We start from the raw sequence: 27,957 nt of genomic DNA, 5'->3' as shown, positions 1-27,957 counted from the left end.
GATACAAGATTATCATAAATTTTATGCACAGTTTATCCCGTTAATACACATTATTTGTATTACCTTACAAATAAACGCTTATTCAACATATCGTGTAGTTCAAAGGTTTTTATAACTGTGTCCATCACTAACTGCACTCGTCCACCCCTACAGCTGATGCAGTGGTGCAGTCCGTGAAAGGCAATGGCAGAGGTGTAGAGGGAGAGAGAGAGGAATCAAGCGTCTTGACAGCTTCACTTCAAACCCACAGCCGTGACACACTGACCCGTGGACAACACATCCAGACCCGGCCCAGCCGAGCCTCCCGACCGCCCGAGACTCGCAGCTCAGCAGGGCTTTCTCAATCTCAGGTGTGTGTGTGAATGAGCAGCGCTCATGCTAGCACAGACGTTAGCTGCAGTTTCAGCTCCATAACACTGTCTTTACATCATAAACACACACCGATCGCTTATAAACACACGTGTACGTGTTTGTTTACCACAGCACTCAGCTGTTATTCAATCACGTCTGCTTAAAATAACCCACAGCTTCTGATTTAATGCAGTCATATCATGGATATGTGTAACTAACGTTAGGCCTCTGCAGTTTTGGGGGTGACTCTGTTTCACAGCAACTGGGTTTACTTGAGGTGTTAACTCATTTGTTTTGGCTATTTATAGGGGTGTTTCTATGTAGATCACATGATATTGATATTTTGATGTGCCTTGACAGCTATTTTGGATGTTGACACTGAGATAATGAGTTGATCTTCACTGATCTGCCTTTGTTGTGACAGTCAGTTACTCCAATAATTAGTTTCCCCGTGAATGTGATGTTGTTTATGAGGTTTATGGTTGTTTTTTGCAGAAGGCAGACATGCATGTCCTTATTCTCTTCTAGACAGACCTGTCAAGTGTCAAATGATATTACTTTATTGTTAAATTGGTGTGTTGTGGTGGTCAATTGTTTGCAGTGTTTGGTAAGTTGCTCAAAAAATCAAATAAAATAAAATAATTAATTGATTGTTAATAATTACTTCTTCAAAAGTGTAATTAGATTACCGAACTATTACTCTCTGTAAAAAGTATCAGATTACTCATTATTAATTACGCTCTAAATATATCCCATATCAACCTCGGACAGTTGAACAATACGAGGATTGACATGAAACTGCTGTTTTGATTCTGTCAAATGAACAATATACAATTGCATAAATTATTATTGAACTGACCAGAGTGTGTAAAGGGAGAAGTTACATTAGAAACATTACATTTTGATGTTAAACCCACTATTGTTTTATATAGAGTTGTTCTATAAGTACAGTATTTAATGCAATTACCTCAGAAGTAACCATAATTAAATTACAGAAAAAGTAAGAGTAATCCCTTACTTTACTTTTTCGAGGGAAAAGTAATTAAATTACAGCAATTAATTACATAATAATTAATTACACCCAACACTGACTGTCAGGGATTGAGAGCAGGAGGTTGGTAACTTGATATGAAAGATGTATTCATTATTTTTTTGAACTTCATTTAAAATATTTGGAAATACGAATTAACTCGTAATATGAAAATAGAGAAATATCTTTATTATATTGGTCTTTTACTACAAGTATATTGATGATCAGCATGTGCTAGGAGATGCAGTTTCACTTTTAGGAAGTTATAGAAAACCTCAGGGAATATTAAAATACTAATCAATGGGGAAAAAACATGGGATTTTCTATTTATTTGCTATTTATGCTCAACTCGTTGTGAATTTCTCTAAAATGCATTTTAACAAAAATCCTTATCCGGTCCATTTGACTTGCAAAAGTCATTTTTTTCTAAAATTATTTATACTATTTTAATACTTTGAATTAGATTTTTTAAAAATATTTTTAGTTTTCATTTTAATTCTAAAAAACTTTTCTCATTTTTATTCTTTTTTTTGTTTTGCTGAAATATTTCTATTCTATTTAATTTTGCTGTTGCTGTTGTAGTTTGAACAATTTTAGTAGCCTACTTCAACTAAAACATATTTCAGTTTATTTTCACCATTTCAATTCCCGGAAATGCTTTTAATGGTTTTGGTTTTAGTTGACATCAACACTAAAGGGAATGCTGTAATGGGCTGATTGTCACCTGTTCACGTCTTTCCCCCCCGCAGTGGAAGCCGAAGCCACACACCATGTCCTTAAAGCCGCGGGTGGTGGATTTCGACGAGACGTGGAACAAGCTCCTGACGACGATCAGAGCGGTCGTGATGCTCGATTACGTGGAGAGAGCGACGTGGAACGACCGCTTCTCGTATCCTGACACTCTGTCCCGATTGAGAAATATGGCTTCCTCTTTCTTCTTCCTTTTGAGTGTTTCTTGTAATCAGATTATTGTGGGTGCTAAGCCATAATTGCCATTTATTAAATGTGTTTTACACTACCATTCAAAACTTTGGTAGCATCAGTAAGATTTTTTTTGCAAGTTTTTTTTTTTTTTTCAGCAAGGATGCATTAAATTGATCAAAAGGGACAGATATAATGATGCAAAAGATTTCTATTTCATATTAATGCTGTTCTTTTGACCTTTCTAATCAAGGAATCCTTAAAAAATCACCAAAATAGCAGCATATTTTCAACATTGATAATAATAATAATAAAAAATGTTTCTTGAGCATCAAATCATCATATTAGAGTGATTTCTGAAGGATCATGTGACACTGAAGACTGGAGTAATGATGCTGAAAATCCAGCTTTGATCACATTACAGTATATTACAAGTTACTTTAAAGTGTAATCATATTTCACAGTATTACTGTATTTTTGATCAAATAAATGCATCCTTGATGAGCAGAATAGACTTCTTTCAAAGTCTAAGTTTTCAAAGTTTCAAAGGTGGACTAACTTCATGCATCCTTCATGAAATGCTCCTTAACGTGAGCTTCAGTGACATATACGCGCTGTGTGTGGCATATCCAGAGCCTTTAGGGGAGCGACTGTACACCGAGACCAAGGTGTTTCTGGAGAACCACGTCCGGCAGTTGTTCAAGGTGAGAACGCCTCGCTCTCAGCCAGTGCCGTTAGCTTTTAATCATCGCGGATGTCTTTATCATTGTGGTGTGTGTGTCTTACAGAGAGTCCTGGAGTCTGAAGAAAAGGTTTTGGTGATGTATCACAGATACTGGGAGGAATACAGCAAAGGAGCGGAGTACATGGACTGCTTATACAGGCGAGTTCAGCTAGCGCTGGGAGTTCGTGTGATGTGTTCTTCAGTGCTCGAATCCTCCTAGTCCAGTTTAATGTGCAGAGACAGCGATACATAAGCAGTTCGTAGGTTGTCTTTCTCTGGCTCAACCAATGGTGGAGTTGGGGGCGGGACTACCAGGTTTGGTAAACAATATCAGGTGTTTTTTGCAGTTCTGTTTGGTTCGTCTTGATCACTTTTAATTCTGAAATTAAAGGTATAACGGAGGATTTTTTACTTCCGGGTGGATCACCTATACTATTGGTCCTCCTAATTGTCAATCATTCTGGTGAATCAATCAAACTTTTCAAAAAGTGGAGAGGGCGGGTCTTATCTAAAATTCGGAAAGATCCTCCGCTATACCTTTAATTTTACTGAGCTTCACTACTTCAGAGTTTTCGGTTGGTAAATGGTGTTTGTGTTCATGCTGGTGTGATACTTGGAAAAAGTGTCTTTTTCCAAAATTTACTTTTTTAACTTTTAACTTAAAAAAGGGTGTATATTAGGCTATATCCTGATTGAGTGGTTGTCTAAGGCCTCGTTTACACTGTCAGTGAAATGTGACCCAATTCTGATTTTTTGCTCGTATGTGACACAGATCCGATGTGTTCTATGACAGTGTAAACAGGAAAAAAAACGCATGCATTCGGATATTTCGAGATCGGTTTCAGGCCTCAATAATATGTGGAAATAAATTGGATATGTGCCAATGCGACTGTCATGTAAACAGGCAGATCGGATTTTCTGAGGCATTAGGCAACGTCTCCGCGGTTAAATGACGAGAGAAACCCCGGCGCGCTTCTGCAAAGGGACGGATGACCCGACGAAAGGTTGTGTCGCTAGGAGAGGAATGTGAACAAACGTTGACACAACAAAATTTCAGACCCACTGCTCCTCGTTAAAGCCAATATTTAAACACAATATGCTCCCACCAGTCCTGAGATCTCTTTCACACACAATAACTGAAGCTTATGCGCAATGATGGCACTTTTCGTCCTCATTCGCCTCAAAATCATGCTGATGTTTGGCGAACTTCGCATATATCGCAGAGCTAGCATCAAGCATTTCGCGTCCGCCCATCTGTGCAAGATAATTTAACCCTTTAAGCATGCGCGATGTTTCAGATAGTATGGCAAGTGTAAACACATGAATCGGATATGGGTCACAGTTGAAAGAACGTGTAAATGGACGGTCAAAAAAATCGGATATATGTAACAAATCAGAATTGGGCATCAAGACCTGCAGTGTAAACGAGGCCTAAGAATTTGATTATTGGTCTTTTGTGTTTTACTTTAGTTTAACACTTACCAATATTAGCCTTGACTAGAAATCTTGAAATTTTGCCTAAGAAAATCAATCAGTTCCAATTAAGCAGTAATGTAAAACCTACCGTATATGTATTAGTACGCACTGACTAAAGGTCTGTTTTGCTCTTCATTTAAATGCATTATAAAAACGTAATACTGTGAAATAGTATTACAATTTAAAATTACTGTTTTCTATTGTAATATATAGTAAAGTGTAATTTATTCCTGTGATCAAAGCTGAATGTTCAGCATCATTACTCCAGTCTTCAGTGTCACATGATCCTTCAGAAATCTCTAATATGATGATTTGATGCATTTTTTCAGGATTATTTGATGCTTATAAAGTTCAGCATTTATTTGAAATAAATAATAAATTTTTTTGTAACAATGTTAAAGTCTTTACTGTCACTTATAAAGTAATTGTATGCATCCTTCCTGAATAAAAGTATTAAATTCTTTAAAAGAAATCGTACTGATCCCAAACTCTTGAAAAGAAGTGCAGTCCCCTTATCATATCAGACATGAAAAGTAATTCAATAGTTTTGCAATTCTTAATCTAGTTTTGTGTAAACTTGTCTGAATCCGTCACCACAGGGATGTTAAAATACCAGTTCATTAGGAGCCGGGAGCGTTGCACTGTGGGATACGGTATTCCCTGAAGTGTGCCTGTTGTAAACTGCACAGTTTGGCACACACACTAGATTTTCCTGTTATTTCATGCATTCAGAAAGTGCACACACAATATGCATGTTACAAATGTGGTAAGAGTGCAGGATTAGTGCGCCGGTCTGAGGATTTGTGGAGAGGGATAGTTATCTTCATTTGATTTCATACATTAGCACTGATTGTGTGTGTTCACTAGCATGCGCTACATCGAGTGCACAAGGTTTTGTTTCTCTGGCATGCAGTCGGCCTCGCCAAGGCTTTGGTCAGTTTCTGCTTGGTTTCACCGCCTGAACCCCGTCACTGTCCCGCTGGTCTTGGTCAGCTGTGAAAACAAGCGGCTATTGAAGTGACGTCACCCGTGGCTTTATTGTGCATCAACATTCATTTAGAATAATAGCAACTGCTTTTCCCTAATTAGTGTTTTGATGAATCTGCTGCAGGTACCTTAACACACAGTTTATTAAGAAGAACAAGCTGACCGAAGCGGACCTGCAGTATGGATACGGAGGAGTGGACATGAACGAGCCGTTAATGGAGATCGGAGAGGTATGCAGGGGTTCCTAACCCGGCACAACCCAACAGGATGATGAGCTATTCACTGTTCAATATTGGGTTTTTATTCTGTCATAAACAGTGTTTTTGTTGTGTTTGTAGCTTGCACTGGACATGTGGCGGAAGTTAATGATCGAGCCGCTTCAACCGATGCTGATCGGGATGCTTCTGAAAGAGATCAAGAAGTAGGTTAAACCTTAAGATGGGTGAAATGTTTCCAGGTTTAATACAACTTTACCTTGAAATATTTTCATTTATTTCACTTTTATTTACTTTGAGGCGAGATACGGCAGGCAAAAACATCGTTTTGTTTTCACTGGTCAATTTTGAGATTTTGGGATGTTTGTCTTCAATATCATGTCTTCTTTCAGACTTGTGGTGAAAAAAAGTCAGAAATACACATTTAGGTCTTTATTTTACTACACTTTGTCTGTAAGCGTCTGTATTATGAATCAATCGTCTGTATCATGAATTCTCATGAATTCAACAAAAGTTGGCTTTCTAAATCATCCCAATGCTCCGCGATCGCTGTCTGCACCCTGTCATCACACACACCGCTGGAAAGCTTTCTCTCTCCTGTGTTGTCGGATCCAAATATGGTCATTTCCTTTTTATCAGCAACCAATCGTGAAAGTAAAAGGGGGAATTTAACTCTAAATGCGCAATCTCATAAATCTTTAAAGCCCGTTTTCTCAAAATGACTTTTCTCTCACACTCCAAGTCCGAAATCTCCAGTCGCACCGATATACACCAAACTCTCCAGTCTTGTACCTAGTTATATTATGAAGACATTTACCGAGGGATTTGTAAATATATTGTTCCTAGCCTGATTTATATAACATTTTATTCCAAAAAACATGGCGAAAATCAGTATATTCTGATTTACAGGATAACAAAAGTAGATATCCATAAATCCCTCTGTAATTTTTTTCCCCATCTAATATGTGAACACAATGAAAAAATAATTTTGAGCCATGGCTTTATCCCATACTCAGATTTAGTTTTTTAAAATAAATGCAAATTAGTGCCTATTTAATTAGATAATGCCTAATTTGCATATTTAAACATTAAATTACAGAAAACGTGTAATCCATTTTTTTTCTCATCTTACTGTAGGTAATCAACTGGGAAAGTTTCATGGCGATATCTGCTAGTTAAATTTTACCGTTTTAGTGTCTCGCCTAAACTTGATTTACTTTAATCATTATTTTATTTATTTTATTTCTATTGACAAATGTATTTATTTTGTATCGGTCAATATTGAATATTTAATTATTTTAGTCTTTTTTTTGACTATTTTTGTCCACTTCAATTCTACAAATAGCCAAGGGTTTGAGGGAGCAAGCCAAGCGTAATCAATAAACAGAAATTAATAATTAACATTCCTAAAGGAATAAAATTGTGCTCCACCCACAGGAATTACACCGGAATTGCATAACCAGTTGTAGTTTATTCACATAGGAATGTAGTTCACCTAGTTCTCTTTTTAGGTGTGGGCAATATTACTAAATTCTTATTTCACGATATGAGAAATTCTATTTCACGATAACAATATATATCACTATATAGTTATTTTGTTTCATTTGATCTCATGTCGTTTATTAAATTAAATTATTTATTAGTACCGTTTTTTAGGTACATTAGGTTTATTTAACATGTTGGAATTACTACAGAAATGTAATAATCAAACGTAAAAATAAAATATTGCATAGTCTTCACTGTATGAATTAAATATAATTGTATTTTTATTAAAGCTTAAGTGATTCAGTCAAGAGCAGTGAGTTGTTTTATCTTTTGTGTGATTAACATTAATAACACAGAGCAGCAAGTAGGGTTATTAGGCTGCTGTCACTTTAAGACCAAACGCACGGATCCATTATACACACACATCCGGTTTACACTCAGCTGTTTATTTCTCTTGAGTAATAACAGCTGTGTTTGCGTGAATACTCCACACGATGGGCATTTAGACAGAATTGCGTGTGTATTCGACCATTCAAGCTCAATAAAACGTGAAAGAGAACTGAATTCACGATGGTAATAATAATATATTGCACTTATTACTCTTTTAAACATCAAGCACATCCCACTCTTTATATACTAACTCATGCATTTCATCACTCTGAAGTGTCAGTAGTGCTATTGAATTATATATGGCAATATACAATATAGCAAAATCTCTAACGATAAGCATTTTATACCATGTTAATAGTATATATTGTCACACCGCCCAGCTCAAATAACAAACTTTTTTTTTTACACAAGTGTAAAAAGTGCTGTAACAAAAATGCAAGCTTCACATTCACGCTTTTAAACCATTCTGTCCACTTGCTTGTTTCTATTGTGTTTTATTGTAACTAAATATATTTACGGTTCGTAATTCGCATCTATGGCAAGTCTTTGGTCCCACCGACACTTTTGCATGACCTGAACCCAAGTTCAGTTTTATTGATTATATGTCAGTTCTGCAGAGGATACATTTGCAGATTAATTAGTAAGTTTTGATGTTGTTTCCGTAGCGACCGATGTGGGGAGGACCCAAATCAGAAAGTAATCCACGGGGTTATCAACTCCTTTGTTCATGTTGAACAATACAAGAAAAAGTTTCCTCTAAAGGTGAGAATCTCTGTCCAGATGCATGTTTAATTTATGTGACATTGATTCAAAGTTTTTGTTATTTTTATGCTAATGTTACATATAAACTTCAGTAATATTTTCTGTAAATATTTTTAAAAAAATTATTTTTTGTACACTACCATTAAAAAACGTAATTATTGTATTCAGCAAGGACACATTAAATGGATCAAAAGTAACAGTAAAGACATTTTTAATGTTACAAAAGATTTTTATTCCGAATTAATGCTGTTCTTTTGATATTTCTATTCATCAAAAAATCCTGAAAAAATAAAAGTATTGCAGATACGGCATATTAGAATGATTTCTGAAGGATCATGTGACACTGAAGACTGGAGTAATGATGCTGACAATCCAGCTTTGATCACAGGAATAAATTACATTTTACAATATATTATCACAGAAACAGCTATTTTAAAAAGTAATAATATTTCACTATTTGTACTGTATTTTTGATCAAATAAATGCAGCCTTGTTGAACGCAAGAGACTTTTCAAAAACATTTAAACAATCTTACTGACCCCAAGCGTTTGTGTGCATATTTGCATGCTTTGAGTGTGTGTGTTTTTGCACTCATGCGTCTGATTTGAAGAACACACCCTCTCTTTTAATCCCAGTTTTATCAGGAAATCTTCGAGGGGCCGTTTCTGACAAAAACCGGCGAGTATTACAAACAAGAAGCCTCCAATCTACTGCAGGAGTCCAACTGCTCCCAATATATGGAGAAGGTGAGCCTGTCCAATACCATTCAATTCACATTTATTTGTATAGCATGCTTTTCACAATACATACCATTTCAAAGCAGCTTTACAGAAAATGCATGAGTCCACATTACAATTTACAGTGATCTGTAATCAGAGGTAACTGTCTAAGTTATGTATTTCAGAAATGTACATATACAAATCACAGTTAGCTAAAAAATTATTAATTTAAACAATATAATAATTTAATGCAGAAACAATGAGCTCATTCAAGTAATGAATACATGTTTGTTTACTAATGATTATGACATTTAGAAAAAATGTAGCATTGGTGTGTTTTACATTTAGAACAGTTGGTTTTGGTTATTTAGTCCATTTGCCATGTTGCTGTCGTTCCTGTGCTGGTAATCAGGAGACGTTTGCTCTGCTTCCTGCTGTGTTCTGCTGCTCCTGCAGGTTTTAGGCCGGTTGAAAGACGAAGAGGTGAGATGTCGGAAGTATCTGCACCCCAGCTCTTACGCCAAAGTCATCCACGAATGTCAGCAGAGGATGGTGGCCGATCACCTGCAGTTCTTGCACGGGGAGTGTCAAAATATCATCAGACAGGAAAAGAGAGAGGGTCAGCAGGTTTATTTACGCTTACCACCAGTGTGAATGTTCACGTTCAGCTCATGGATTTATGTTTGTGTATGTATGCGTGTCAATGGACCACTTGCACTGAGCTTCGTGACGCACTTCCGTTTTCAAATAGTACATTTCCGGTTATGTATAATTTCAATGTACTATCGTCATTGAGTTGACTAAATGCACACAAGCCATCCTTTTTTATTAGTCAATTCATTTAAAAATGTAAACTCAACAGGTATGCAATATCAGTAAGAGAAAAACACTGTTAATGAGAAGACGAGCATATAGGACGGCTGCAGGTTAGTGGGTCAATATATTTAGTCTATTTATTATTCAGTATGCACAGTTGGAAAGAAAATATATTTATAGGAACATTTCAGCAGGCTCAAGATAATTAATGCAGAGATCATGATTCATTGTTTTAAAGGGGTGGTATAATGCCCTGTACACAAGATGTAAAATAAGTCTCTGATGTCCCCAGAGTGTGTGTGTGAAGTTTTAGCTCAAAATACCCCATAGATATTTTTATATATCATGTTAAAATTGTCATTTTTTGAGGGTGAGCCAAAACGCACCGTTTTGTGTCTGTCCCTTTAAATGCAAATGAGCTGCTGCTCCCGGCACAGGGGGCGGAGCTTCAACAGCTTGTGTCCTTGTTTACCTCACACACACACACACTGAACATTTCAAAGGCTTTTAGCCTTTTATGGTCAAACCGGAGTCAGAAAGATGGAGAGACTCAAGAAGAATTGACAACATGTAGACAACAGGACATTTCTGAATGGTTAGTTGATGAATTTATGTAGCTTATGTGTAGTTATTCTCTAGTCATTGATTAGCATATTCTGTCTTGATAATCTATAAATCGTGTTCAGGGGGCGGGGTTTATGTAAATTCTAGGGTTGGTGATGTCACTAACCCGGGAGGAATGTGGTGTAGTCTCTACCAGCCGTTTGTTGTAGTCCTTAAAAAGCGATTTCTTTAAAAGCAAATATCTCCCTTTGCTTTGAACTTTGAGCGTTGTAACTTTGCAGATGTTGTTTATGCTCAAACAGCAACATTGCACACTAACTAAAGTTAGAAAAGTCAAATCATAATCAACCATACCTTTAATCCATTGGCAGCCATAAAACCGAGGTGTAATAAGTAGATCGTGGAAGTAGTTGTGCAAGTAGTCCATTGGCTTGTTGTAAATGTAGGACGTCGTCTTGATGGTTTGTTTGGTTTCAGATATGGCGAATATGTACACGCTACTGCGGGCCGTGTCCAGCGGCTTACCTCACATGATCCAAGAGCTCCAGGTCCACATCCATGATGAGGGTCTCAGAGCCACCAGTAACCTCTCTCAGGAAAACGTGAGTAACTGGGGTGATGTGGAAGGAACTGTTTCACAGACAAGGCTTAAGCCTAGTCCCAGACTAAAAGGCTGAAAAGTAACTTACACTGACATATCTTAAAATATTGTCACTGCCATTGTTTTGTCTCAAGATGCACATCAGTAATGTTTTTTTTTCTTAGGCATGTTTATACAAGCTACTTAGATGTACTAATTAAACTAAGGCATAATCTAAGCCCTGTTTGTGAAACCTTAGAGTCTAAAAGTGCTCGGTAGCTATATGTAAGCTATGAGGTACGAGAGGCTGTGCTGTATGGTGAATAAGTCACGGCTGAAGGGCGTTGTTAGGCTCGACGCGAAGCGGAGTCAGTCGCGACTTATCCACGATACAGCACAGCCTCGAGTACCTTATTGCTTTTATAAAACGTTTACCACACAATAGAAGTATTAAAGACGAAAAATATGTATCTATGCAACTTTCATGAAGTTAAATCACTAAAAGCCTTCCTTCCGCTGGAAAAAATAGTCCCTGACCGCAAACAGCAACAGACGTTACATACATTATTTCACCGTTAGATGGCGGCAGAGACTGTCTTAGTGAGTGAGTCAGTCAGTAGAGAGGACTTTTACATTGAAAGGACTCAAACATGTGATCACGGAGAAGCAAGACACAACTGACAAATGATTAGGGCACGGGAAAAACCCTTAACTGTTAAAAGGACAAGATATCGCAGCGGACATTCAAACAGATTTTTTTGTTATGAATATTGGACTGACCTGAAGGAAAATGCTATGTCTACTGTAAATGCAGGTACACTCGCTTACTCGATCTCTCACAATACTCTACTCTAGCTTCAGTGAACAATATCAATGAGATCAAACATGTGTTTGTGTTGCTAAGAGTGTTGTGTAGTGATACATAGAACCGTTGGGTGAAGCGGTCATAGCCGTGTTTTATCGTGAATAAAACGCAGCTATTGACCAATCAGAATCAAGGACTGGAAGTAACCGTTTTATAAATGTGATTAAAACAGGTTTATATGCAGAATTGTTTGTATATAGCATTAATTGCGGTGCTCTCTGATCTTTGTCTTGCAGATGCCAACCCAGTTTGTGGAGTCAGTGTTAGAGGTTCATAGTAAATTTGTCCAGTTGATTAACACAGTGTTGAATGGGGACCAACACTTCATGAGTGCTCTTGATAAGGTACACTTACATTTCAACACAGTTTAAAAATGATTTACAATTGTCTATACAGTAAGGCAAAGATTTAGACGCTCATTATTGATGGTAAAAACAGCAATACTTTGAAATATTTACACAGTATGATGTAATATAAAGGCTACACTTTATTTTTAAGGTGCCCTTATTACAGTGCAATCATACAAAAAAGTACTGAGTAATATTAATTAATATTAATTAAATAATTAAAAAATATTAATTTAATAATATTAAACAACATTATGGGTAGGGTTTGGTTTGGTTGCATGTAATTATGCATAATTTACTGCTATTACTATAGTAAGTACATGTAAGATGTGTAACGGACAAAACTTTAAAATACAGTGTTACCAGTTTAATAAATAACATAATAGTAAAAACATCAATACTTAGAAATAATACTAATGCAATTATGGAGATTAATATATAATATAATAAATTATGATGTAATAACATAACATAATGATAGTAAAAACATCAATACTTTCATATAATACAAATATAATTATGGAGATTAATATATAATATAATAAATTATGATGTAATAACATAACATAATAATAGTAAAAACATCAATCCTTTCAAATAATACAAATATAATTATGGAGATTAATATATAATATAATAAATTATAATGTAATAACCTAATATAATGATTGTAAAAACATCAATACTTAGAAATAATACAAATATAATTATGGAGATTAATATATAATATAATAAATTATGATGTAATAACCAAACATAATGATTGTAAAAACATCAATACTTAGAAATAATACAAATGTAATTATGGACATTATGAATATATAGTAATTTAATGTAATGTAGTATAATAACAACATAATAATAGTAAAAACATTAATACTTTGAAATAATACAAATGTAATTATGGAAACTGATATATAATATGATAAATGATAATATAATAACATAACATAAGGATAGTAAAAACTCAGTACTTTGAAATAATAATGAAATAATACAAATGCAATTATGGAAATGATTATATGATATAATAAAATATATATTAATGTACATTATAATGTAATGTAATGCAATAACGTAATGTAATGAAATTCAAAATTCAATACTTTGAAATAATACAAATGCACTAGTTTGAATATAATATAATATAATATAATATAATATAATATAATATAATATAATATAATATAATATAATATGTAATAAACACACACGTCCTCTCTAAAACACACCTCAGCAACTCTATAGCATCATGGCTGAGAATTAAACACAGAAGAGCATCACTCACATTTTCTCCAGAAAATTAGTTTTACAGTTCAGACTGTGCAAACGTTCTCCCTGTAGTCCAGTAGGGGGTGTCTGGGATTCAGAGAGCGTTGACCTCGGGTTCATGTGTGTGTTTCCAAACACTGGAGTTTGTGGTTTGTGCTTTTATTGCTCATTTCCCTTCCAGGCCTTGACTTCAGTAGTGAACTTCAGAGAGCCCAAATCCATCTGCAAAGCACCTGAGCTGGTGTGTAATCACTGTTTATCCTGCCAACCTTAGATCAAGATGACTAAATACACTCTTACAAACCTAATGAACACACACTGACTGAACATTAACACTCCTTTTCCTCCTCGCCGCCGCACAGCTGGCCAAGTACTGTGACAACCTGTTGAAGAAGTCTGCAAAAGGAATGACGGAGAATGAAGTCGAGGACAAACTGACCAGCTTCATCACTGTCTTCAAATACATCGATGATAAAGATGTGTTTCAGAAGGTGAGGCCATGACTTGATTTAAAGAGAACAGGAAATGATGCAAAGAAGAAAATGGGGAAACAGGAAATTGAAAATGTTGCGAGCTGGATTCGAACCCGTGTTGATGCATTTACATTAAAATTTGACAAAATAACCCTTTATATATATATATATATATATATATATATATATATATATATATATATATATATATATATATATATAAACTAAAAAAAAAAAAAAAACTTCAGAAACTTTAGAAAAAGAATTTTTCTATTGGGAAAATGAACCAAAAATATGTATGATGTCATATCTCTTGCTCAGAGATGGATACTGATTTTTGTCCATTGAAATGCTCTACAATGAGAATGTCTAAGTTGCAAATCATAGTCTGTGATGTCAGCTAAAAGCTATTGGTCAAACATTTTGATGTGTCCCATCCCATGCTAGCATGTTTTAACAATGGGCTAGAATTGTTGTGTTAGCTATGTGTTAAAACATGCTAGCAATATGTTAAAACATGCTAGCAGCATGTTAACATGTTAAAGCATGCCAACAAGAAGTTAGAAATGTGAAAACATGTTAACTATGTTAAAATATGTTATCAACATGTTAAAATGTGTTAGCACATACTATAAACGTTAAAACATGATAGCAGCACGATAACGTTAAAACAGCAAAATGTAAAAATGAAATTAGTAACATGTTAAACTTTAACAGTGTGTTAAAATAGCATTGTTGTGTTAGGAGTGTTTTAAAAGATGCTAGCAGCATGCTAACATGTTATAAGATGCTAGCAAAAAAATGCTAAAACGTGAGAAACATGAGCTTAGTTCATGCCATGTTGTATTTACTGTAATTGCGAGATGAAAACCAGTGACGCTGTTCATATCCTCGGACTGGGAATGCATAAAACAAATTCAGAGTTAACAAAGTTGTAATCACTTTTAAATCATGTAATTACATTAATTCCGACATGGCTTGAACACATTTGTTATGAACGTGTTAAAACATGTTAGCAATTTGTTAAACATGTTAGCAACATGTTAAAACATGCTAGAGTTGTGCTAGCAATGTGTTAAAACATATTGCAGCATGTTAACATGTTAGAAAACAGCACGTTATCAACATTGTGTTAAACATGTTACCACATGATATGAAAATGTTAAAACATGATAAATCAATGTGCTAAAACGTTGTAACAAAATGTGTTAAAACATGCTAGTGTTGTTGTGCTAGCAATATGCTAAAACGTTAACAAACATGCTAGCAAAATGTTAATGGCACTCACTGATTTCCTGTTTTTCTCTCTTTTTAATTATAATTTATTCTTGTAGTTTTATGCCAGGATGCTTGCAAAAAGGTTAATACACGGACTTTCATTATCCATGGACTCCGAGGAAGCCATGATCAACAAACTGAAGGTACAGAAAGTCTCTTTCTTGAAGAGTGTGTAACGGTTCACAGATGAGTGTTCGCTGGCTGTGGGCGCCTCAGCTCAGTCATTATGCAGAGCCACGGATGAGACTGATGAAGGGTTCTGTGTGATTAAAGTGAGCAGACCTGTCATTGTTCCTCTCTCTCTGCCTTGCAGCAAGCGTGTGGCTATGAATTCACAAGCAAACTGCACAGAATGTACACTGATATGAGCGTCAGCACCGACCTCAACAACAAATTCAACAACTTTATCAAAACCCAGGAGACTGTAGTGGACCTGGGCATCAGCTTCCAGATTTACGTATTACAGGTAAGAGAGAATATTATTTCTGTGTTCATACTTGTTCATACAAACATGTACATGCACGTTCTTAGGCTACGTCTACATTAACCCGGATACATTTGAAAATGGCGTTTTCGTTTAGAAACGCTCTCCGTCCACACTAGTGTTTTCGGACGTTTCAGTGTGGATGAGAAGCTTTTGAAAAACGCCTGAAAATGCTAAATTCACCTTTACTGCGCATGCGTAAACCCCCACAAAAGATCACTGATATGATTCAGATGGAAAAATAAATAATGAAGTTATCGCGCAATTCTTCTGACAGGATAATTTTATTTAGTAAATATCTCACCATTCACTGATGCGTCCAGGTCGCACGCAGACACCGTATGTTTGGTCTAAAACGCGACTGCTCTCATGTATTGCTGCAGGACAGCAAATGTGAGTAAATTCTGTCATCTTTGCAGGACTGTGATGTGAAGAGTGTGCAATGTAGAGTATTTTTAGCAACAGTGTGAAAGTGAATAGCACATAACAGGCACAAAACATGAATATCTATTGGTACAATATGCGTCACATGACTAAATTTACGTCATCGTTTTTAAATACCACCGGTTTCACAGTCCATACTACAACGAGAAAACGGCGTTTTCAAATAGCTTCGTTTTCATTAATAAAAACGGCTCTCAGTGTGGACGGAAGGCCAAAACGGAGAGAAAAATATACGTTTTCAAACGAAAGCGTATTAGTGTGGACATGGCCTTAAATCGATTATGCTTAATAAGAAGATAATGCATGTGATCATGATCGTGTTAACCCGTTTTCCTTCATCGGCTGAAGCATAATCCGATCATCATCTAGATTTCGCCCTGCATGTAAACGCATTAATCTGATTTCTGTCTGCTTATTGAAGTGCGCATGTGTGATGTGTGACAGTCCTTACTGTGAGTTCAAGCGCATCCAGACAGAGCGAGTGTTTCGCAGTGAGAGAGGAGGATATATATGGCAAACTCAGACTCTTTCTAGTCTAAAAATGATAAAAGCGCAGAAGAAGAAGAGGTGTACAGTCAAAATGCTGCGTCTGTAACTGCATTAGGAGGAGAATATATGAGCCGCTGACATGTTGCAATACTCTTCTTCAGTTTATAACGCTTTCACAACCGACAGAACAAATGAAATACTCCGAGTCTGATACGCTAATTATTACATTTTGACGTCACTATCGGGAAATAACCTGATTTATTAATAAAGTCTTGTAAACACGGTTTACTTGCATTCATTTACATGTAAACCTGGACAAGAGGTTATATTTCAATAAGCTGATTTCGGTGAGTTATCAGCGTACTGGTGTGGATGTAAACGCGCTCATTAAGTATTAAGGCCCATTCACACCAACAACTATAAGCTAACTATGGGCCCTATCTTGCACCCAGCGCAATTGACTTTGTACAGCGACGCATGTATCTTTCTTATTTTGCACCCGCGCACAGCGGACTTTTCCCTCCACAGACGCACGTCGGTAAATTAGGGAATGAACTTGCGCTCCCGGGGGCGGTTCGGCGAAAAGAAGAGGAGGCGTGTCCCGGCGCAAACGTTCCCTGGTGCTATTTTGCAGTTTCAGAAAACAATTCCTCCACTGACCAGGAGAAACCTCGTCTAAAGTCAGTGGCAAATTCAGATGCTATTTTAAGGGCGCATGCTTGGCCATAATGTAGCGTGTGCACAACGCGCATACACTTTGATTCTCTCATCTACACCGATGCAGCAGTTTTCATTTTTAGAAAATTATACATTATTACAAGGAAAAATATTAACACACGAGGGAAATCATTGTTGTGTCCATGAAGATGTGAAAGAATAGGCATAAATCTAGCTTACACATTTACCCAAATTATCATACGCCTGTTTAACCGAAGCTAATTTGTGTGTGTTTCTCCATCCCCAATGTCACTTCTCTGTGTTTTACGGCCCTGACGAGAACGTCGGTCTCCTCGGCTGTGAACCGCTCCTGGCAAATCCGCCGTTATAATAGCAATCCGCCATGGAACAAGCGCGCCTGCTCTTAAAGGGAATGTGAGATGACGCTCTGATTGGTTTATTTCACGTTACGCCCAAACCACACCTATGAGTAATGAAGCGACTTCAGACCAACACATTTTAGATTTGCGTCGGGCGCAAGAGTCATTTATCCCGCCGGTATAATAGTAACAGCGCCTGAGACCCGCCCACAGTTACTTGCGTTTCGCGTTTGATACTTACGTTTCAGATCGTTAAAATAGGGCCCTCTAACTGAAACCATAACTATATTAGCATCTACATCTGCGTAGTATCGCTCTGTTTATTATAAGTATACACTAGTTTTGTCTCCTGCCGCTTTAAATGCTTGAGCTCTTGTGGATTCTGATTGGCTGTCATTGTTTTAATCGTTCATCAGCTGGAAAGGATCGTTCTTGAAAGTGATTCCAATGATATTGTTTCTCTGTGCTGTGATCAGTATAGTTGCCCTTATACATTTCAAATGATTTTTAGAACTATATCTTTATCATCATAGTTATCGTCCTTGCTGTGAACGGGCCTTTAAACCTAATCCCGCAACTTGATGCTACGGACATGAATGTTGAAGAGAAGTGTGTGCTGTTACTTTTCTCAGTGATCACACTTGCGGTTTTCATCAGGTTGACAATATAACAGGAGATAAAATCCAGAAGCAAAGTTGTAAACACTTTTAAAGCCATTAACAGCCCTAATACTTGCATATGTTATCAAATTAATTACATATGCTGAATAAAAAATATATATAATTAATTGTAATTTATCGCTTTTATTAATATTAACTGAGAACCCCCACCCCTCAAAAAGAATTATATAAATAATTGAATAAGTAATTATTAAGTGATAAAAAATAATGAAGTTACTAAATAAATTCACTTTAAAAAATACATTCAGAAATCAACACAATTTTGATTATTGTGAGAAACTATGAGAAAATGACTGCCCACTTTTATATAAACAGGATTTTGCTACTCATTGTACATGCAAAATGATTAGACAATCGTAACAGAGGTCATTTACATATAAAAGTCTTAAACATGCAGTTGCAAAAACAGCTTATTTAATTATGAGGGTCAGCGAAAGGGTGAGTGGTCATCAAACACTAAATTATGACTTTAAAATCAGCATGAAACAGAAGTTGCGCTAGTCTTGTCTTCCCTAATGTGACGTATATCCGAGTGAAGCGCTTCTGGAACAAGAACAGAAGTTGGGTGGGAATTGATTGGATGGTTGTGGTTTGCTATTGGCTGATGTCATGTGAGTGACAGGTTATAGCCCCGCCCTCGTCATCAGAGAGGAGAAGAGATGCTGCGAGAGGAACTTATTCTGATTCAAGATTACCAGGAACATGCATTTAAAAGAAGAATGATGTGCACAGATAAAGCATGTATAATAAAGACTGCTGCAATAATGTTGAATATGCCTGTTCTTGTGTGTTTCAGGCCGGTGCATGGCCCCTCACACACGTTCCCTCTTCCACGTTTGCCATCCCACAGGAGCTGGAGAAAAGTGTACAAATGGTAAGCTGCCATGTCAACATGCCCAAAACCTTACGCATCATCATCAGGGGCAAGAACTTGAGCTTCCTGCATGAACTGAGAGATGAACATGTAAATCCTCTTTCGTTTCGTTATGAAAGTAGATGACGCTGATTTAACGGATGTGTTTCTTCTGCAGTTTGAGTTGTTTTATAACCAGCACTTCAGCGGAAGGAAGTTGACCTGGCTACATTATCTCTGCACAGGTAAAGTCCGTCGTAAACCATTTCTTAAAATGTTTTTCTTACTCTCACCCTTGGCTGCATTTATTTGAGCTTATATGTTACAGTTGAAATAGTATTGCAATTTAAAATGCCGGGTTTCCATTGTAATATATTTAATCAAATGTAATTGATTCCTGTGATGGCAAAACTGAATAAAAGTATTAATTTATTTACAAAAAATCTTACTGACCCCAAACTTTTGAACATTTAAAGATGTTATGCTGATTAATTAATTGTAATTAATCACATATATGAATATTAGTTGAGAAAAGCACCCAATTAATGAAGTAATTATATTAATAATTTAAATGTGTATATATATATTTAAATTTATTTATACTAAATCAATGTGTAGAATCAACAGATGTATTATATCAAACTTTTATATTTATATTCGAAATCGCCCCATACCCTTAAATAGGGCACTATTTTAGGCCATTTGTCGTGGTGGACGTTATCGAGTGCACCCATTCAATCCCACAATGCACCACAAAAACGAGTGTACAACTGATGTACACTTAACGGATAGACAGAGAATACCCATAATGCACTGTGAGAGTGACGCGCGAATGAATTTCCATATCTGACCTGAAGATGGCGCTTGCATTTTCCAAACCGCTGGTTCACCGTGGTTTCTGCGTAATTTCCTTTTTTAATTCATTATTAATATATGCTAGTGTCTATGACTGAGTTTAAGATAAATCTTTTCATTACTATTGGAGCTGCCAATCTGGGAAGTTTTTAAATGGTTATTAAACAGCAAGCACAAACTATGCAAAAGTGGCATCCCTTCCAGGGTCCGAATTCACTCACTCATTTTCATTCACTACTTGAAGTGGAGTGATGTAGGGAATAGTGAATGAGGGTATAGGGGGCGATTTTGAACACAGCTAATGTTTGTTGGCTGGTGCTGTTGAAGCCTGATTAACCACACCTGATATTTCTACACAACCACAGCAAGTCCCTGCCAAGAGTCGGATTATCACACTGAGCTGTGACAAAATATCCAGAGTAATCCGTCAACACCACAAGATACACTTCTAGGACTCACTCATATAAGTGTGCAGTATTTCAACAAAACTTTAACCCTCGCGTTCAGTACCAGACAGAAGTTTCAACACACTTACTTATTCATTATTATTACTATTTGCCACATTTTAGAATTTTAGAACATTTTAAAATAATAGTAAAGCTCAAATATAAAATCAAGTTTCGTTTTGGTCACCACATATTTTCCATATTTGAATTCGTTTTCATGAAATAACACACATTCAAATATGGAAAATATGTGTTGACCAAAACAAGTTAAACAAGTCGAAACTTAATTTTATATTTGAGCTTCTTCAAAGTGGCCTAAATCACATCTCTGCACTTCTCTCTAGTGTTATTTTAGTATTATTTATATAGTAGGATATTATGTATTAATATTCTGAATTCGCTTTATTTTTATATTTTAATTTTAGTTTTTTAATTTTAATTTTACTTAAAGTTTTAGTAATTTTAGGTGCTTCTGTCGTTTAATTTTTTTTTATTAAATTAAAATATTTCTATTTTGCTTTAGTTTATTTATTATTTCAGTTTTAGTTGTAATTTACTTAAATTTAAACGTATTTTATTTCAGTTAGTTGTCAAGGAAGCACATCTAATTTTCGTTTAAGTTTATAAGTTTAAAGGTGCGTCCTAATTTGCGTACTATTTTGTGTCGTTTGGTATTATAAATGGTGCGTTCGCAAGAAAAAAATACACTTTAAACACCCGTATGATACAGTTAATGAACCGAAAACATGCACTCGACTGTCACAGCTGTCCTGAAGCAGTGGAGGGATCAGACTGATGCCGAATGACTAAATAACCGTATAAAATTCACACACTACACGGTTGAGGACAGATTGGATATAGTATAAGTGCATATTGTTTCTCTCAACCAACTTGTTTCTCTCAGGTGAGGTAAAGATGAATTACCTGGCCAAGCCGTACGTGGCGGTGGTGACCACCTATCAGATGGCCGTGCTTCTGGCGTTCAACAACAGCGAGACCGTGAGCTATAAAGAACTGCAGGACAGCACGCAGATGAACGAGAAGGAGCTCCAGAAGACCATTAAATCTCTGCTGGACGTCAAGATGATCAGCCACGACTCTGAGAAAGCAAGTCATCCAACCAGATTTGTTTTATTTTTATTTTAATTGATTGCTTGATTTTTAAAGTGCCCCTATTATGCTATTTTAAAGGTTCCTAATTTTGTTTTTGAGTCTCCTATACTAGGTTTATAGGCTATGCATCCAAGGTAAAAAAAAAAAAAAAAACACACTTGCATTTTCTCATAATATATTCAGTGTCTGAAACGGTTCAATAAAGGATTCAATCTCTAAACCCCGCCTTTCCGAGAGCCTGCTCTGCTCTGATTGGTCAGATGGCCCAGTCTGTCGTGATTGGTCACTTACAGAATGTGTCGAAAACGAAACACTCATTACCATTTATAAAAGGTATAGTTCCGGTCCTTGATTCTGATTGGTTGAGCCGCGTTCGAAGCCGTTGTAATTGACTCAACAAACACACACCTGTGACCGCATTACATTAGTGTTACTGCGCAACTGCCATTTGTGACTCTTTGTTGCTGCATGTGTTGCTTAGCAACATCTTTGGAACTACATTGCTTGGCGGAGGAATAAATGTTTTATAACGTTATATTTTTCTTTGCTTGTGTTTATTTTATTAATAAAATAAATATTAAAATTAATATTTTTATGGATTAACCGTTTTATAAAAGCAATAAGCCCCTTGAAGACGTGTTGTACAGTGGATTTAGAACAGCTAGGGGGGGTTTAACGCCGCTCCGCATCGTGCCTAACAACGACCCTTAGCTGTTACACGGCTTCAAGGGGTTTATTGCTTAAATCTAAATTTCATCTCTGGGTCTTTCTCAGCACTTGATACACAGTGATACGAACAGTAAAAATGGCGTTGGTTTTACCGTGTCATTTAGAGTCGTCATCCTTTTGAAGCGCATCAAAGTGGATTTGCTTTTGCTGCAGAAAACACTTGCGTCTTCTTTACATGTCCTGAACCAAACTCTTCCAGTCTCGGCTACAACTGCAGTGTTTGAGGATCAAAGTAGACGTTATTCACAGGCAGTCAATGAAGACCATTGGCTGGCATTATGCAAATCATTTACAAACCTACGTTGGATCGAGCAGAAAGTAAGACTGGAATTACTGACGACTCGTTCCAGCCAGTTTAAAGTCGAGACAATTACTCATTTATCTGTACTTTGATCTTTGTAACTGCAGACCTTTTACATTAAAAAACAGCTGTATTACACACTGCATGAAAGGTGATATCCAAAAAAGTATAACTGGGGCACTTTAATCAAAATGGTTAATCGATTGATTATAACTAAACTCCCACTTTCTTTTTCCCTCCAGGAGGAAATTGAGGCAGAATCCACTTTTTCCCTAATTATGAGTTTCACCAGTAAAAGAACAAAGTTCAAGATCACGACGTCAATGCAGAAGGACACACCACAGGTACAGTCTCACGTTGAGCAGATTTCATAGGTTGATCTTGAATCAAATTTTTGTTTCGGTTTCGATTTTGGCTTCCAATGATTATGAAAACGTGATAAGATAAAATTATCTCATTTGTTTCGATGTTCTCCTTGAGAGGCTGCACGAGACTCAACAGCACAACATTACCGTCAGTGAATTATACATTATATAGCAGGGGTCCCCAACCCCCGGGCCGCGGACCGGTACCGCACAGAAAGAATAAATAACTTAATGTATTTTCCGGACCATAAGTCGCTCCGGAGTATAAGTTGCATCAGTCAAAAAATGCGTCAAGAAGAAGAAAAAAACATATTAAAACATATTATAGCCTAAGTCGCACTGGATTATAAGTCGCATTTATTTAGAAATTTATTTCACAAAAAAAAAAAAATGTTACGGACGTGAGCGCTCTAAAAGACTGCTTTAAAACTTTCACAGAGACCTCAAACAGAAAGCACAAAGCCTGTCTTTAAATTTAATTTAGTTTTGTATTAATTGTATCTTAATTTTAATCAGTGTTTCATCAACCAATTGCCTGGATTTAATAGATAAGAAGTAAATATATTAGAAAATAGATAATCACGTCACGGAGGCGCCGGCGTGTGAACTAGAGCTCGTCTCATAAATTAACCGAAACTCAGCGTATTAGGTAGCCTACTTGCCTCACAGACCTGAGACATATATAGAAAGCTTGAAATGTCTACTTTTAAACAGAACAATTCAAAACGAAAGAAAACTGACTGTTCTCTGCTTGTGTAGTCCGTATGAAATGTGCATTTCTCTCTGGCGCGTTCACTACTGCAAAGATCGCGAGTCAGCATCATCAACTTCATCTTTGCAGCCGACACTGACACAGAAAACACTTGTTTATTAGTAAACAATTAAAATGTCTCCTGCTATATTTTACATATTCATAATCATTAATTTTGCCGGTTCTTTGTGACAGCTTTTAGGTGCTTTATTGGCAGCGCCACCCTTACATGTTACATGAACGCATCAGCACCGAAAACATGGAGATTTTTTTCTTTTGGGGGGCATTTTGTTTGTGTTCAGGCTTTCTCTGTTGTCTTTAGGCGCAATGTTACGAGGCCACTGCAAATAAAGTTGCGAGTAGGCCTACACATTGGATTCACGTTTATTATTATATTTAAAAAATACCCCAGTTTTTATGCCGGTCGTATCATTTTATTTTGTTGTATTTATCCGCCACACATTAAAGGCCGGTCCGTGAAAATATTGTCTGATATTAAACCCGTCTGTGGCGCAAAAAAGGTTGGGGGCCGCTGTTATATAGTATTATCCACTATCAATCGCCACTGACACTAAATGAATGCAGAATCATTCTCACATTTTGGTGATTCCCTTTTTTTGTTATTAACGTTTTAATCAGGCTACTAGTCCGGTCGGGCAAGTAAAATTCTTTCACTTGCTCCTTCAAAAAATCCACTTGTCCCGGACAAGCGTTAATGTCGAGACCTCTACATGATCTGAGAGTCTTATTCTGCACTTTCCATGTTGAAATACCCGTTTGACCTCTTCTGAGGTCACAATATCTAGTCTTATAAACCCTGTTACATCCTCTGTGTGCGGCAGGAACTGGAACAGACGAGGAGTGCCGTGGATGAAGACAGGAAAATGTATTTACAGGCTGCTATAGTGAGGATTATGAAAGCCAGGAAAATCTTGAGACACAACGCCCTCATACAGGAGGTGAGACCTCAACGTTTCAGTGTATAATCGTCTCTCGTGGCCTCCAATATGAACTGAAAGCAAGCATTGAAGGTGTGTGGTGTATAGTGTGGTTCCTGACGCAGAGCTCAGACTGTAAGTGCAGATAAGAGCGCTGTGAAATCTCAGGAATGGGAGACTTTGTCATAGATTGCTGTCAGAACACGTCTGAAGAGCAGATAGTCCGCCAACACAGGCTGTTACACAACACAACTGTACTGTATACTGCTTTTATTGCACACACACACACACACACACACACACACACACACACACACACACACACACACACACACACACCATAGACAAGCTGTACATTGTTTGTCTCTATTGAACAGTGAATAAAGAGGGAATGGTATAATAGATCATAACCTTCATTGCATTGAACATGGGAGATTCTGTCATATTTCACCTCAGAATCCAGTGATAAAGATATAATACTTTTATTTTTCATCAAGAAAATGAAGCCCGTTTTAGGACCAGTAAGATCTGTCATTTATTTTCATTATTTTCATGGTAATTGAGCTCATTTTCACCCCAAACTCTCATTCTCAGTCCGTACTGAAAAACATTCATATGGGCAGATTTGAGCACAAATTAAACTAAAGTAAAGCAAACACTTCCATGATGTTTACTGGCAAATGTATTCTACATTTTACACTACTCTTTAAAGATTCGGGGTCAGTAAGATTTTTATTTTAAATAAATAATTTTATTCAGTAAGGATGCATTAAATCAAGACTTTTATTATGTTACAAAAATGTCTTCTAAGTATTTCACAAAAATGTCAAGTGACAAAAACTGATTTCATTCATTGATCTCAACATTGATAATAATCATAAATGTTTCTTGAGCATCAAATCATCATATTAGAATGATTTCTGAAGGATCATGTGACACTGAAGACTGGAGTAATGATGCTGAACATTCAGCTTTGATCACAGAAATACAAATTTTAATAGCAAATGTCCATACATTGGAAACCTTGGTTTGTTCAGTAATAGCACTGCAGATTATCAAAATCTGTTATGTTAATGTTATCATATTATGTTTTTGTCCCCATGAAGTTTGAAGTAAGTTGTAGTTACATTTCCACTTTAATATTCCACGTTTTAAAACTTAATGGATGTTTCCCATGTGGTTTAATCAAACAAATATTGTTTTTAATCAAAGCTGTGGAAATGACAAAACATTTACTGATGTATTCAGCTGGTGATTGCTAATGTTTGGGAAAACACACCACACACACACACACACACACACACACACACACACACACACACACACACACACACACACACACACACACACACACACACACACACACACACACACACACACACAGCCTTCAATGTGTTGCTTTATGAGATAAGTTTATCCTCTCGTCCAGCGTCTGGAAATGCTTGCATTCATTTATTGGTCGTGCTGCATATCAAGGACACAGTGATATGGGCAGGTTTGCCTTGCTTTTTTATCTTGGCGGAAATATGGATTCAATAAAGTCTGCAACTTTAATCTGTTCACAAGCTTTGCTAAAAAACATCAAATCCTCAGTTTCTGGGTCAGTCACGACAACATCAGTTCTCAAGAACATTCTTGTTACCAGAGATCAGTTTATAATCAGGCTTTGGAAGAACACGGATCTGAATGCAAGGGTGTGTTCAGATTCAGAACATTAACACACTGCAAACTCTATAAATGCAACTTTTTATTATGTGAAAAAGTATGCCATATAGAAAAATAAACACAACAAAGTGGGCGGGGGGTTATTTTCCAGAGAAAATAATAATAAAAACAAAAATAATACAATAAATAAGCAGTGGGGTTTTTTTTATATAGTTTTTGAATTAATAAAAAGAATTACATTTTTTTTTGTAGTTTTCATGTTAATTTTACTGTGATTTTGTAATTTTTTTATGATTAAATAGTTATTTAGATTAAATTTATTTATTTCCAGTTAATAATTTTAGTCATTCAACTTAAACTTAGTTCAGTTTATTGCTAATGCAACATTTCTAATGTTTGTTTCAAGTTTTTCGACTAATATCAATTTTTTTATTTTAGTTTTTTTTTTATTAACAGAAAAGTTTTAGTCTTCGTTAACGATGATAACCCTGCGTTAAAGTGTACAGAACGTGACATTATTACTGTTTTATTTGAATCATGCAATTAATCACGTTTTTTCAGTATTAATGCCATCATCATATAAGGCATGTTCAAATCACTGTCATCAAGTAATCTTAAATCTGCATTTATGTTTTGAGTGTTTAGCTGTTACTACTTTTTTTTTGTTATCACCAATCAGCATCTAGGCCTGGAACTGTCCATTTTATAATGTGCATTTTGATAAATGTAGTAATTCTGAATATTTGAATTGCACCGTAAGTGCATACCGTATACTGCATGTAAATATTGCAAATATAAGCAGCCTAATGTTTCTTTGTGTGTGTTTTATTCCCTCAGGTAATCAACCAATCCAAAGCGAGATTCAGCCCGAGCATCAGCATGATCAAGAAGTGCATTGAGGTTCTTATCGACAAGCAGTACATCGAGCGAAGCCAGAGCTCTGCGGATGAATACAGCTACGTCGCATAAAACCGTATTAATTTAATGAAAGATAATAAACGCCGTGAAGCGTGAACGGTTAACATGTCTTTTATTTTGGGCTCTGGCTGGCCCCGGCACTCGACCATCGGATTGAATCGGGACTCTGTGCCTCCATCTTTGTTAAAGGGCCTCTGAGTAGCTGGACAGTCATACTTCATCTCTCCGCCCCCCCGCCCTCCTCCTTCTGATTTTAAGCTGTTTACATCACCAGTGCCACGCTCAGTGCGTCTACCAAACGAGAAGAATGCCTATAGATACTCCAGTGTAAAAGGATAATACATTTTTAGACGTAATCTACAAGAGAAAGCGAGCAAAATGAAATGCATCACATAGAGCAAAACAAGTGAAAAGTTTGAGAAACGGCCGAAAAAAAACAACCACGCTTTCTTTTTCTCACGTTGCAGTTGTTGTGTGTATTCTTTTTTTTAATGTATCAAAGTAAAAGAAATATTGTAATAAAACCGGTATACTGATAATTGCATTTACTTTCAAAATATTAAAAAAAAACAAAAACAAATATGAGGTGACAAACATGATTCTGCTGCTTGTCAAATAAACAAATAAAAACACA

The 27,957-nt window shown here is 36.3% G+C and overlaps 1 protein-coding gene across 1 annotated transcript; it reads left to right on the top strand.

The window, feature by feature from the left end:
* Positions 1–27,957, top strand: cul2 (cullin 2). Its single transcript, XM_081352724.1, has 21 exons — positions 1–350; positions 2,131–2,270; positions 2,904–3,006; positions 3,091–3,185; positions 5,614–5,719; positions 5,828–5,910; positions 8,245–8,341; positions 8,977–9,087; positions 9,517–9,679; positions 10,918–11,042; positions 12,122–12,229; positions 13,686–13,745; positions 13,867–13,995; positions 15,312–15,398; positions 15,569–15,721; positions 19,186–19,263; positions 19,421–19,487; positions 21,448–21,650; positions 22,929–23,030; positions 24,645–24,761; positions 27,243–27,957. The coding sequence occupies exons 2-21, from the start codon at positions 2,152–2,154 to the stop codon at positions 27,372–27,374; spliced, it is 2,238 nt and encodes a 745-aa protein (XP_081208850.1). The 5' UTR covers positions 1–350; positions 2,131–2,151; the 3' UTR covers positions 27,375–27,957.

Source organism: Scardinius erythrophthalmus (assembly GCF_964197995.2).
Source record: "Scardinius erythrophthalmus genome assembly, chromosome: 22".
NCBI classification, from domain to species: Eukaryota; Metazoa; Chordata; class Actinopteri; order Cypriniformes; family Leuciscidae; genus Scardinius; species Scardinius erythrophthalmus.
Note: the sequence above shows the minus strand (reverse complement) of the source record. Positions and strands in the feature narration are given on the sequence as shown.